This window comes from Drosophila simulans, chromosome X (assembly GCF_016746395.2).
Source record: "Drosophila simulans strain w501 chromosome X, Prin_Dsim_3.1, whole genome shotgun sequence".
Taxonomy (NCBI): Eukaryota; Metazoa; Arthropoda; class Insecta; order Diptera; family Drosophilidae; genus Drosophila; species Drosophila simulans.
The window spans coordinates 10,400,798-10,414,846 of NC_052525.2; the positions used below are offsets into that span (position 1 = coordinate 10,400,798).

The 14,049-nt window shown below is 46.6% G+C and overlaps 2 protein-coding genes across 3 annotated transcripts; one reads left to right on the top strand and one right to left on the bottom strand.

Moving 5' to 3' along the window:
* Nucleotides 1–59: 59 nt before the first annotated feature.
* LOC27209302 (protein regulator of cytokinesis 1) lies at nucleotides 60–2,384 on the bottom strand. Its single transcript, XM_016184748.3, has one exon. The coding sequence runs from the start codon at nucleotides 2,324–2,326 to the stop codon at nucleotides 356–358; it is 1,971 nt and encodes a 656-aa protein (XP_016038841.1). The 5' UTR covers nucleotides 2,327–2,384; the 3' UTR covers nucleotides 60–355.
* Nucleotides 2,385–2,519: 135 nt separating this feature from the next.
* LOC6740068 (serine/arginine repetitive matrix protein 1) lies at nucleotides 2,520–11,131 on the top strand. 2 transcript variants are annotated; one of them, XM_039297549.2, is made up of 7 exons: nucleotides 2,520–2,815; nucleotides 3,179–3,270; nucleotides 3,342–4,016; nucleotides 4,089–4,295; nucleotides 4,491–5,794; nucleotides 5,858–5,986; nucleotides 6,740–11,131. In XM_039297549.2, the coding sequence occupies exons 1-7, from the start codon at nucleotides 2,802–2,804 to the stop codon at nucleotides 7,694–7,696; spliced, it is 3,378 nt and encodes a 1,125-aa protein (XP_039153483.1). In that variant the 5' UTR covers nucleotides 2,520–2,801; the 3' UTR covers nucleotides 7,697–11,131. The 2 variants fall into 2 exon arrangements, with proteins under 2 accessions (XP_039153483.1, XP_039153482.1); XM_039297548.2 differs by having other exon boundaries at nucleotides 4,089–5,794.
* Nucleotides 11,132–14,049: the final 2,918 nt, after the last annotated feature.

Below are 14,049 nucleotides of genomic sequence, written 5' to 3' on the forward strand. Positions count from 1 at the left end.
CAGACCCTAGAAAACCCATTGCACACATGTAAATTGGTAAAATTGAAGTCAAGTCAGTGTAATGTAAACAAGCGTTTTTATTTGACTAAAATTTAAAATGTGGACAATTGCTCTTTACTTTTTACTTTTATTTACTTCTTGCAGTCACAGCTAGTGCAAAATAGTTAAAATCATTTTAAAATTGTAAATTTAGATAGTCTTTGCGCTAGGAAAAGCCCTAACACTATACATATATGCATGCATATAAATCCGATGAGTCTGCAATTGCACGCCAAATACTTAAGTACAGGTAGATATAGAACACAGATCAGTTGCACAAGCGATTGCCATTGGTTGTGATTAGAGTCTAGCTCCATTATATGGCCACGACCGCCTCCAAGTCGCCGACCTCCTCGTCGGGACTCTCGTTCTCCTCGCCGGACGGCGGACGCACATGGATTTGTGGTATGGGACGCATCTTCTGGGGATTCCTGCTCCCTGTGCTCGGCCTGCCGGATCCCTTGCCCCGGCGCACCGAGTATTCCAGCACGCGCACCTTCCTCTGCGGCGACTTGAGCAGCTTCTGCCCATTCACACCGATCTTGCGACCTGCATTGTTGCACTCCAGCGATGTGATTAGATTTCGCTTGGCCGCAGCTGCCGGTTGTGGACTATTGGTGTTGTGGTGTTGTGGATGCCGTCTCTTGTGCAGATTCCCTGTGCTCTTCGCCGTGGTGCTGGCATTCACCTTGGTCGGCGTCTTCTTCAACGAGGATGTGGATCCATGGATGCCCCGGTTGCTCTTCTGCGCATTGGGCGTAGAAGGCACCATTGGCGGCTTCATTTGGCCGCTCGTATTGCTGACATCCTTCTTCTGGGCGGATGGCTGCTTTTTGGACTGGTGATGGCGCTCCCAGTCCGCCGACATGCGCTCCAGTATATCGTCGCCGTGCACCAGGAACGGCGTGTTCGTTTGACTCATGTAGACCTGAACCAGCTCGGTGATTTGTTGATCGATCTTGGGCAGACGGGACATGATAGTCTTGCGCTCCTTCTCCTCCTTGAGCAGCTGTCCACCGCGATTGTTGAACCGATTTGGATCGTTGGCCTTGGCCTCCAGGGCCTCCATGCGCGCCCATAGCTCGCCCCGATTCGCGTATAGCTCAAATATCTTCTTGTTACTGTTGTAGAACTCCTTAAGGTTGTCCAGCTCCTTCTCGAACTGCTCGAGGACATCTTCGCTCTGCATATCACAGTAGTAGGTGGTGAAGCGCCTGCGCTCTTTGGTGCTTTTCAGTGAAAGATCCCACCACTCGTTGATCTCGATGCGCAGCTGCTCGACGAAGGCAATCAGATTCTGCTGCCGCAGCGCCTGGCAGCGCTCCAGCTCCTCGCGCAATATGTCGTAGGTGCACTGGTTATAGGATGTGGATTCGCGCACACGACGCATGGCGTATTCGTCGGTCATTCTGAGCCGCTGCCAGAGGCTTTCAATCTTGCCGCGCATCTCGTCAATGCAGTCGATTAGATCCTGCAACTGGTTGGCGAACTCTCTGTCCATTTCCTGCAGCCGCACGTAGGAGTTGGGAGTAAGCTTCTGGTTATCCGCATTGAGTAATTGCTTTTCCGAGTCCGTTCGCAATTGAAGTTCGAGTAGTTTTATGTTTTTATTGATGTTCCGGCGCAGCTCGTCCATATCCCTGAGGCGCTGCACTCGCAGACCGCGCAGCTGGGCGAGGTGCTCCCGAAAGGTGTCCATCTCCTCGGGCAGTGGCAATGGATCAGCTGGAAGTGAAAGCGGCCGTTCGCCCAGCTCATCGCAGAGCTGCTGCTGTTGCTGGAGTAGCTCCCTGATCTCTGCCCGTCGGCTGTTCAGCTCCTCGCGCAGTTGTTCGATGTGTTTCTCCAGCTTACTGTACCAGATGTCCAGCGGCACATCGTCCGGCCGCTCGCCAATGTCCACCGCTTTGTGGAGCAGCCGCATTAGCTCGCTGGCCTCGTTGCGCAGACCGGCTGTGTCGCTGAGGATGCCCTGCTCCTTGTCGCTCGTCTCCTTGCGGAGATCCGTGTAGAATGTGTGTACGTGATCCTCAAGACGGGCGAGGCAATCCTCGCAGGCTTGCGGCTCGAACATTCGCGACCACATTGCGTGCAGCTCGTCGAAGTGCTCGCCCGTCAGCGCAAGGATCCTTGCTTTGTGTTTGCTAGTTAGCATTGTGTTCATTTTGTTTGTTTTTATGTTGTGTTCTCGTGTGTGGTTGGATGTAAGTGAACATGAAATTCGATTCGAATCAGAAAGTATGGACGCAAAGTTGTTGTTTAAATCGGTAAATTTCAAACTGTACATCAAACTCGTGCGCCCTACAACACTGGCCAATTGATGCTGTTAAGCGACAGCGTTGCCACATCGTTAGGCACTGGAACTCAAATATAAGGGATATTCCTGCTACTCACTTGCTATTGCGCAAAACGCGTTATAAGAAAATAGTTGGTAATTTGGTATGGCAACTAGTATACATCGATATCGATATATACCGATAGCAACGCATACCTATCGCCGTACTTGCCACCACTAATACCAATTGCATCCCTCAAAAAAATACTGCGTGTGAAAAAGACCCGAACTTTTCGCATACCTTTCGGGTGCCTACTTATCGAGTGGAAAAGCGCGCGTTACAGATCAGATCGATTCGATCGCAAGACGGCTGTTCAAAATGTTATAAAACACCGCGCCGCGTCCGTAGACAGTCGCTGTTCTACTTTAAAACACTCACCCACACACGCGCGCGCCGCCGAGTGTCAACAGCTGCCCTGGCGAAAAAATGTCGGACATTAAGTAAGTGGTGGATGCGAAAAAGTGGGTGACCCTGCGATGGACGATGGCCACCAAAGATTGGGCAACGATCCTGGCCAGCGTTCGTTTGGTGGGACTGAGAAAATCGCATGCAAAAAGCATTGTCGTGGGCGGGGGGGTTGGCGATGCATGTGTATAACATTTTCAAGCTGCGTAGGTGTGTGCGTATGTGTGCGAATGTATGTGAATGCCCCCCGGCTGTGCTTGTGTATGTGTGTGAGTGCGTGTGGTTATTTTTTATTTTTTTCAATGGAACCTCGAAGGAGAGAAAAGTCTCACCTTGGTTTTCTCCTTTGCCATTAATGATTTCCCAACTCGCATTTCTCAACTGCATCTCATCCGCAGCGATGACCTGCTCAACTACGAGCTGGGCGATGACATCGATGACCAGGCTCTTCTCGGCGCCGACGAGGATGAGTTGCTACTCTCGGACGAAGGTGAGTGCTAGCAATGGAATAGTTAAATCGATCTCCGATGGCTACAGTTCATACCCTTGTTCCTTGCACAGAGCTCGAAAAGGATGTCACCAGCGAGGTGAAGTTGCAGATGCGCGCCGAGGCCGAGGAGTGGGCCCAGGAGCAGATCAGACAGCACGAGCGCAAGCACAAGGAGCAATTGCAGGCGGATGCGACTGCAGCGACTGAAGCGACTGTTGCAGCCACGACCACGGCAGAGGTGGCGCAACCAGAGCTCGCTTCAACTCCTGCTCCGGCTCCTGTTCCTGCTAAACCTCTAGTCGCTCAGGTGGAGAAACAAATTGACGCAGCCCACGCGGCTGTGGAATCTGAGCCAGCGAATGAACTGGTGTCAGCCAGTCGCTCGGAATCCCCACAACAGCAAGCTAAAGAGGAAGCGCCTCCAGCTGATTGCGCCGAAAAGGAGGCGACTCAGAATAATGGCAACAGCGAGGAGCCAGCTGAGAACGCTGGCAGTCAGAGTGAGGGTGAACGAGGACTGGGCTTGTGCTCGCTGCTGGCCTCATCGCAGGAGAGCCTGCCCAGCGCCAGCTCAGCCTCTGTGATTTCAGAGCTACCCGATCCGCGCGAGGACGACGAAGAGCGCGAGGAGCGCACGAACTACAAGACGGCCAGCGAGCGATCCGACAACAATCTGCGGCAGCATCAAGAACACGCACACATGTCGCCCTACCAGCACCAGCAGCGGCGACACCACGGCCATGGAGGTGCGTTCGGCGGGAGGGGTAGTCATCTTTGCCAAATCCTTACCTAATGAGTGTATTCATTGTTAATTGCAGATAAACCCCGCGTTGGCGGAGGTGGACGCTTCATGCATGGCCAGCAGCAGCAGCAACAGAGCCAGATGGGCAAGCCGCCGCGTGGAATCGGAACGCGCCACCATCTGCTACGCAATCCGTCGCCAATTTCGCCCATTTTCGGCATACAGCAGCAGCGCATGGGCATGGCTGGGATGCAGCCGCCGCCACAGCGATATGGCATGCCGGGTAATGCTCCACCACCGCAGCACCTGGCTCTGATGAGCACGCCAGTGGGTGCTGCTCCCACCACCGCCTGCATTCTCCCACTAACCGTTCCCGTATCCCCGCTCACCCTGTCCATACCGCAAGCCCATCCCAGCCATCAAGTTCATCAACAACAACAGCAAACACTGAGCAATCCGACATTCATTCCAATTCCAGGCCAGTACCCGGCAACTCAGCCACCCAACCAGTCACCACAACAAGCACCGACCAACACACAACAGCCACACAGCGCTCCTGCCTCTCCCCTCCACACTCCCACGCATTCGCACATGATGCACCACAGTCACAATCCGAACGGAGGCGTGCTGCCCCACCTGCTGCCGCATCCGCACGAGCAGGTGCGTGTGGGTCTGCTGCAACCACCGCCGCTGGCATATGCGCCCAATCCGGGTGGCTATCGCAATGGAGCACTTCTGGGTCCGGGACCGGGACCTGGGCTACATCAGCAACACCAGTCGCCGCACCAGCAGCAGTCGGGCATGCGTCCGCCGCTGTATCGGAACGCCCCGCCATCGTACGGCTACGACCAGGGACATCCACCCCAGCATCCGCCGCAGTTCATGCGGCCGCACAACGGCTGGCGACCGCAGGGCGACAATGCGCGCATGCAGCGACCTCCACTGCAAACGCTGCCACCGCACATGATGCCCGGCGCACCGCCGAACTATGCCAATGGCATGGGGATGCGAGGACCGCCGCCCCAGCAACAGCAGTCGCAGCAGCCGCCACAGCAGCAGCCAACACCGCAGCAGGCGGGCAATCCCCTACAGCAGGCCGTCAATCCTGGCCAGCCGCCGCAACAGCCGAATGGACCGCCGCAGCAGCAGGGCTCGTCATCGGTGCCCCGGGTCAGCAAGGTGCTCATCAATCCGAATTTCAAGGGCGGCGTTGAAGCGGCTACCAACAAGTTCATCAAGGAGACGCACTTTATGCCCGCCATTAACAGCGAGGCCGAGTTGCTGCGCCAGCAGGAGGAGTTCATCAACAAGAATCGACAGTACTTTGAGAAGCGACGGATGGAACGCTCGCCGCCGTCGTCGGGCTCCTCCACCGGAGCAGCCACCTCCGGCCAGGCAGGCGAACGGAGGCGAACACGTAGCCGCAGTCGCTCTCGTGGTCGCAGTTACTCACCCGTTAAGCGCGTGGAGAGGGAACGCGAGCGGGAGCGGGAGCGCGAGAGGGATCGTGAAAGGGAGCGGGATCGGGAGCGAGATCGTGAGCGATATGGCGCCAATCGGGCGGCAGGAAACCGAGGTTTCCGACGGGCATCCAGTCGGGATAGAGACGAGAATCGTGGTGCAGCAAGCACCGCCAGTGTCCAAGGAGCGGGCGGAGCAGCATCCAGCGGAGCTGCGCCCCCCAAGCGGCGAAGGAGTGGCTCGGCCGGAGGAGGCACTGCCCGCAATCCATTCTCTGGCGAGCCGCGCGGCCGACCATCCGAAACAGGCAACCGCAGTATGGTAAGTGGAATTAATGAAGCATTCCAGCTATGGCTCTGGATTAATTTCACATTTTGAATGCAGCCCAGCGACGAGGACGAGGAGACCCGCAACTATCGCCTGGAGATCGAGAAGCAGAAGCAACTGCGCGAGAAGATCATGCGAGACAAGGAGCTGAAGCGTCGGCGCGCAGCCGAGGAGAAGCTACACGAGGTAAGTCCTTGTTCTCTTACTTACTTAGTGTATAGTTGTGCGGGTTATACCACAATATTTTGATGCCCTTGCAGGAGATGGGTTGGCTTAGAATATGACCAGAATATACATACGTAGTTTTGCAAAAAATCAATGTGTTTAAATTGATTTTTAATCAGAACTAAGGCAAAAAAGATCGCAGAGCTAAAAAAAATTACTGATTTTTACAGCTTATAAACAAAGCTTAAGTAAGTGCTTAAGTAACTTTCCTCCAAATTTTCGGAAATGCATTTTTTGACATATTTTTTCATTTTCAACCATAATCATAATTTTTTGCGAAAACTGGTCAAAAATTAAAGTTTCTAAGTTAGAATGCAGATCGATTGGAAATTTTATTGCAAATTCAACGCGGTATGACATTCCACTTTCGAACCATTATTTCCAATGTTACAGCGAAAATATTGATTAGTTTTTATCAAAAATTGTTGTTAAAAAGACTTAAAATTACGTTTTTCATCGGTTTTTACCATATTTTAGCCAAACAAGGTCGCAAAGCTAAATAAATATTATGAACAGCTAAAACAAAAAGACTTAACAAGAATGTTTAATAAATATTTAAAGATTTTTATAAAGCATTTGTAGGTAATCTTGTAAAATATATAGTGTATGCAAGGGCATTTGATCCTTCGGCCGCCGAAGCTAGCCTTACAATAATGTAGCTTACTGTAGCCATCCGAAAGCAAGAGAAATCCACAAACGAACTAAACTTTCTAGGAGAAACGCGCCGAGCAGCACAACACTTCGCCAGCCCGCGACGACCAGGAAGTGGCCGCCGGACTAGGATCTGCAGCGCCCACAGCAGCAGCGTCTAAGCATCGGCCAGCCGCGTCAGTCGGCGAGCGCAAGGTGATCTCGCTGAAGCGTCGCGACGACCAGGATGCGGGCAGCGTACGCAGCAGGCAGGCACAGGGATCGCAGTCCAATGCTCAGGCAGGCCAAGGCCAGCAGCAGCAGCAGCAGCCGGCGCGCAAGCAACTAACGGCGGCGAAGATAGCGCCAGAGGCAAAGCGCAGTATAACCGATCACCTGGCGCCATCCTCCAAGCAGCATCATCATCATCATCAGCAGCATCAGACTGCAGCGGCGCCGTCGAGAACGGTGGTACTGGGATCGGGAGCTGTGGCCGGCGGCACGCCGCCGAAGCCGCGCGATATGCTGCGCCTGGGCACGCCCAGCGACGATGAAGTGGAGCTGGACTATGATGACGATGACCTGCTGCTGGACGAGGAGGATCGTTTGTTGGCCACGCCATCGCCGCCGCCGCAGAAGGCGAGCAGCAAGAGATCGGCCACGCCGGAGCGGAACCACAAGGCGATGCGCGGCGGCAGCTCGACAACAGCGCCCAGCTTTAGCTCCAACCAGCGGCGAGTGGTGCTCAAGCCGACCAGCAATGGCAGCAGCAGCGGCGGTGGAGATCAGCAGCAGTTGTCGCACGGCGGCAGGCAGCGGGATCGGAGGCGAGGTGGAGAGGATAGCGCACTGCAGCGGAAAGGTGGAGCAGGCAGCGTTGGCGGAGGCGGCAGCAGCAGCTCGGGATCTGGCGGAGGGATCTTCGATCGGCTGAAGAAGCGTGTGGCCGTCTCAGGAGGAGGGAGCAGCGGTGGAGGCGGCGGGAGCAGCCACAAGCAGCGATCCAAGGCGCCCGCCCGCATCGTACTCAAGCACGATTGATAAGAAGATTTAGTTTAAGAATATATAGTTTTCTATATCTATCATCGATTATCTCTGTAGTAGATAGGAGATGTACGACGATGGGATGTAGTGCAGTAAGCGAAACTTTAGCCTTAAGTTAAAAAATTATAAATAGTTGAGCTGTCTATATAAATAGCGGATAATACATATATGTAGATGTCATGCAATTGGTGGGTATGCGCGAGGGTCTCTACCCCGTGCTACATGCGGTATGCGAATTCATTTAGCTTTAAGTGTACAAATCTTATCAATGACTAAAACGTGCTTCGTTTTCTTAATCGCTATTTGTATTTAAACGTAGGATTAATTGGAATGCTTAAAGCTTGACCTGGACAACAAAACAATTACCGTAGATAACTTTAGCAACACAAACTAGGACCCAAATGTGCATACTATATGCATGCTCATAGTTCTTAGCCTATGTAATCAAGTGAACAATATTTACACCTCTACATACATTTATATATACATATACATATATTGTATATATTTATTTATAAATACTTCAATTTAGTTTTAAGCACTGAGCGCCTATTTTTTATGATGACAATTCTACAAGATTTTATTGAAAGAAAGAGAAGTTGAGAAGTGCACATGCTTCTTAGGAATTTACTTTAAATTTACCTTTAGTTATTTGAATTATTTTATACATTGTGCCCCGTTGATTGTAAATGAAATTTATTGTCTGTTCGTTTGTGTTCTCTGTAACTACTATAAACCACATACGAAACTATGTTTGTTTGTGAACTAGTTTAACTAATAAACTTGAAATATTGCAGCATATAACGTAATTGTACACACAAAGCAATACCTTAATGGCCTGGAAAAACGCAGACACATAGAATGCTACCGATTAATTGGTAATGCAGAATGATCAAACCATAAAATACAATAGCATAGCACATAGAATACCACATACCACTTATCACTCACTTAACAAACTGGCCAGTTAAAGAGTAATCAGCGGAATAAAGTCTTCGTTGGTTAACCGCAGAATTGATGATGAGCAATGATGGATACCCTAGTAATACTAAGTAATTGTACATAATACAATCGCACTATTCGGCTAGCCACATTTATGTAAACACACCACACACACTTTCCTACGAAAGCTGAGAACATATTGTCCGATCTAGAACAACAGCCATAAACTTCACTTAGATTACTTGCGTCTAAGATAATGCGAAATGCCTAGACTAAAGAGATTGTTAAATTATTGCCACTCCCGCTCCCCAGAATTATAAATATATATATATGTATACTTAAATCCTAGAGAGATATGCAAGGACCATTGTAATTGGACAGCAAGCATTGTACTTTGCAACTATTGCAACTCTAGAAACCCCAATCGATAAGCTAATGAATGGATACGTTAATATGAGTCATTTTTATTGTAACTAAGCTAACTAGATAATGAAAAGGTAGAGGTATATCGCAAATGCAGATGACATGAAATGTACTAAAATCAATCTATTAAAAACGCATCCGAATCCCAATGCGGTACAAGCTTGACTTTTGCATTGATGTAATTGGCACAAAGAGATACAAATGTAACTATCTAACTATCTATATGTGTGGCGAAGGTAATTGTTGATGCGGAGAAGGGGTCGCAACGCTAGAAAATGATAAGATTTAATGGGAAGCGCATAAAGAAGTCGTATATGCCGAGGCATATACATACGTATAACTCTAGTAATCGTAATGCTACACACAATATGATATAATATATGGACTAATAAAAACCAATTATACCACGTGCACACATAAAAGCGTGCGGCAGCATAACTGTATAAACATCTAAAAATTATTCCAAGTGATTTTAGCTTTTTAAGAACCAAGTCGAAACAAACTGAACACTCGTACTCGTAGTGGAAAACACGAAATAGCGCAAGCAAATGACAAAACAAAAATTGAAATGATTCCAATTTGCAAATCCGAGTCTGTGATTATTTTTATATTATTCTTATTATTATGCATATACATATATTACGATATATAACAACTATCCATTACGGCCCCACCCCCACAGATCCCCAACATACTCGTAATAATTTTGTTTATCCACCCCAGCGTTTTCCCAAAACTTTTCTTATTTTGTACACCTCAAACAACTACAAGCCTATAACTCTAAAATCAAATACTAGAATTAAGTGCTAGTTAAATCGGTTTGCGATCAGGCTCCAACGCTCCATTCTCAGTCAGATAGATTAGATTACTAGGGATTCGTCATTTATGTGTGATATACTATATATAAATTTGTATAGTGCTGTAATGCTTTTTTGCGGGATGGGGAGAGTGGAGTGGAGTGGAGTGTTTGGAGCGATGTGATCAACGCCTATTTAGTGTTTAAGTGCATTATATTTTCGGGGCACCAGTTTCGATACTGGGCCCCACACACAAGACAACACCACCATCCTAATATTCCTCGCATTTTCCCAGCTTTAGATTTTCAGTTCGAATCGCCAATACATTTTACCTGTGTATAGTGTATAGTTAAGAACCGACTAGCAGAAATGCAAACACTATTCGATGTTAGTTATCTATATATGTACCTAGAAAGTTACTCTCTATGTGTGCACGAAACCTATCCGTAAATTTATTTATTATAATTTTAAGCATTTTGAACGATAATATCTCTGTTTCTACACGCCCAAAGTTTTTTGATTTGTTAGCCCTAGACAAATAGTTTGATTTTGTTATAGTTTGTAACTTAACTTTTCTACTCCCCTTATTGTTTATGCCACTGTTATCACGCCAAACTGTTCCTAACCCAATCCCATGCCACACCAAATCAATTACGTGTAATATCCACCATTTAAAACTAACCTAAAAATGTCAATTCGAACTTTTTTCGATGGCAAACGCAACTGTACCCCCAATGCTCCTTATTCCATCACATTCCCTATCCCCCTCTCTCTCGCTCTCTGACAACTATCTCTCTCTCTCTCTCTGACACCTATATCTATCTCTTACCATCGCAATAGCTGTGTCTCTGTCTCGCGCGTGCACATGCATTAGAGCAGAGCAGAGATACCCAGATATTAACCTAATTGTAATCATATATAAAACCTATACCTAATTTTCTTTCAGCACTATTCTTTGTACAAATCGAAAGAAAAAATTGACAAAAAAGAACGTACAAAAAAATCAAATCAAATGAAACGAAAAGAATGACAACAACTTAAAAACCAAAAAAAAAAAACGAAAAAAAATGAGAAAAAAGGAATGAATAAATTACAGAAAGTAGTTAGATTGTGGGCGAGGTGCCACTTGACGAGGGAAGCTCCGCGGGCAGCTCGCCAAAGAACTTTTGAAGAAGACTAAATAAACTGATATATACATGAGAATACATGATATATATAGAGACCCAGTCCTGTATATATTTGTATATGTATATTTTTTACAGCATTCAAACCGAAAGTGTCTTTTGAATGGGTTTTTTCTGGTTGGAATAGGTTGATAATACAACTTTGCCCCTGGCATTGTCTCTCTAGCTGCGATTTATGTGTGCCTCGTCTGGAGATTTATGTATATGTCATGCATCTTCAAACTATTCATTTTATTTTCGCATTCAATCGAAGTGAATGAGAACTGGAACTCATCGTTGGCGACATCGAATCTAAATAGTTATTCACGAGACGCGTCTAATCAATTGCAGATGATTCATTTCGAGTGCCGAACCCCATTCATCTCACCGACTTTGATATACACATGTAACTCAATTGCTGCTATTTTCATGGACTGCGCTGTAGAGTAGGCAATAGTAATTTAATGGCGGAATCCACTCTCAAAACAAACTCAAAGTATCCTGATAAAGAGTTGCATTATAGTTGTTATATACCATTATTCAGTCGTGAGTGGCTCATAGATAATGGAAGATAAATGTTTATAAATAAAAAAACTATATTTTATGGAAACTTAGCTACTTATGCATATACAGCTCATATGGTATAATGATCTTATTACAATCTAATTTTAATACAATATATCTAAGCTAATGAAATGTGGTGTAGATCCCCAAAGTTCCTAGGTCCATCCTCAGCTCATATATGTTTGCAGCTACATATGTAACTGCCAAGTTCCTTGTGGGCAAGTACTTGGGTCAAGGTCGCTTGGAGCTCGGGGATACGACCCATTATGGGGGTGGTGGTCACCGCTTGAGCGAGGGATTTGGCTGTGTCGTTGGCCAGTCGCACAATGCACATGGATAATCGTGTGAAGTATTCTTGGTCTTGGCTGATGGTAATATGCAATTATGCAAAGTGCAAGTTCAGCGGAAAGGCCATGGTTTTGTTTTGCTTTGTTGTGGATTTGTTGTCGCCACACCATTGTCTCCAGGTCTGTGATTAGCCTACCTGCAGCCCACTTCGATCCACTGCCACCCCAAAGTTCCCATCGTCATCATAGTCAGCATCATCATAATTTTCAGCTTCATTTGCTCGGTGTACCTTGCTTGCGGTTTTTTTAGCTGCATTTGGATCGCTTTAGTTTTTAGTTAGTTTTTTTTTTTTTGCTTTCAGCTAACCAAAGCGCTCTGTTCAATTATAATTAAATCTGTTTGTAAATATAATTGGTGGGCGTGCGACTGGCATGAATGATGCAAGATTGCTGCCGCCGTCGAGCGTGATTTGCTTTTGCAAATTAGAACAGCGAATCATGGCAACGCCCCGGGAAAATGTTACCTGTCGAATCTGGGATTTGGTTCTTCCCTTCGAATGCACTGCGAAAAACAGGGGTATATTTCAATGGAAAAGATACAACATGAACTAAGTGATATAAGATAGAAAAACGCTTGAATATAATAATGCATTATAATGCTCTTGGAATTGTGAAAGGAAATATGCAACAAAAATGATTGAAAATATTTGGAAAAAACAAACATTCTAAATTTTTAGAATGTTTTTAACTGAACTGACCACGTTCGGAATCAGATTTTTGCGCCGTGCTTGCTTTTCCTTGATTACTCATACGCCCCGTGTGCGCGGCTTGGCCAAGAAATGGAGGCTACCACTTACCGCGAGATTCACGGGCTGCCCGTGTAATGGGCTTTTAGGCCTCGGCATTAAAGAACCATTGTCTCAGTGGGGTGAGAGCACGAGAAAAGAAAAAAGCGAGAAACTCCCAGGCCATCGCCGAAGTGCACCCATGGCCAAGTCAACTCATAGCAGTCGGCAGTAGTTTCGGTCGCCTCAGAGCCTCCCTCCTCCGTCCATCTATCCATCCATGCCATCCAGTCAGTAAGTCAGTCAGTCGAAGTCAGTTAACACTTTTCACATGCCCGCCGGGTCGAACAATGTGAACCCACTCATATGGGTGGGCGGTATGACAAGCGTATATACTATGTGGCTATCCACGAGCACGGCATCGACAACTATTTTGACATATTTCGTAGATATCCGTGGATAAGTATCGCCATGCTATTGGCACACGTATCTTCAACTGCACAGATACAAGCCACAGTTGGCAGTTTTGGAAAATGGCAAACGCATATAGATCGTTTTTTAAAGTTTTTTTTTTTTAATTTTTTAAGTTATTTGAGATATTTGAGTAATTTTTAGTTTCTAGTACTAAATTCTATAGATTAAATACAACATATATGTACTTAAAGATTCAGTCCATTCAACCCAATCAAAGTTACGACTTCAATCCGTTAGGTTTTTTAGAAAATGTGTCAGCAATCTTGGTTGGAATGGGGATACTTGGCTTAGGCACTTGGCCAAAAAGCCTCCAAGAAATTAACAATTGCCACCTTTGTTGGCGAAATTCAAGCACTCAGATCCGCCTGGCTCTTCTTCGCTCCAATGTTTTGTTAACAATTTTTAGTTGGCTTAAATAAACGCTGGAAAGTGAAAACCCAATCCGATACTGAGTTCATGAAATGAGTCACGTACTAGCCGCAATATTTATCTATCTAACTAAATCGTTTCAACTGGACTCGCATGATTGCTGTTACGTTTTTTGTTTTTTTGTAACTTTGTTTTCAAAGTTGCAATCCGCGTTTTATGTTGACCAATTAGCTGTTTCAGGGTCAAGTTAATGATTCAATTAGCATTTGTCATCATTGTTATTGCTTCTCCTGTGCGGCGGCGGTATAATTGATCCCCCAGATCGTGGGAATATTCATAATGATGTGTGGATCACACATGATCACGCCCAACCAGCATCATAAGTAGATCATGAATATGAATAAGTACTGTACATTAAATAAAACAGTTAAGCTCATAAATATATTCATAAAATTTAGCAATCTGAGTTGATCCAGAGTTGTTCCATAAATGGGTTAAGTAAAGCTCATCTGGTTCTAGAAACTATCTAATCTAGATTATATACCA

Coding starts and splice junctions, on each gene's coding strand:
- LOC6740068 (XM_039297548.2), top strand. Junction 3,271..3,341: donor GTTGCTACTCTCGGACGAAG/GTGAGTGCTAGC, acceptor TTCCTTGCACAG/AGCTCGAAAAGGATGTCACC. Junction 5,987..6,739: donor CCGAGGAGAAGCTACACGAG/GTAAGTCCTTGT, acceptor TAAACTTTCTAG/GAGAAACGCGCCGAGCAGCA.
- LOC27209302 (XM_016184748.3), bottom strand. CDS start 2,326: ATGTACAGTTTGAAATTTACCGATTTAAACAACAACTTTGCGTCCATA.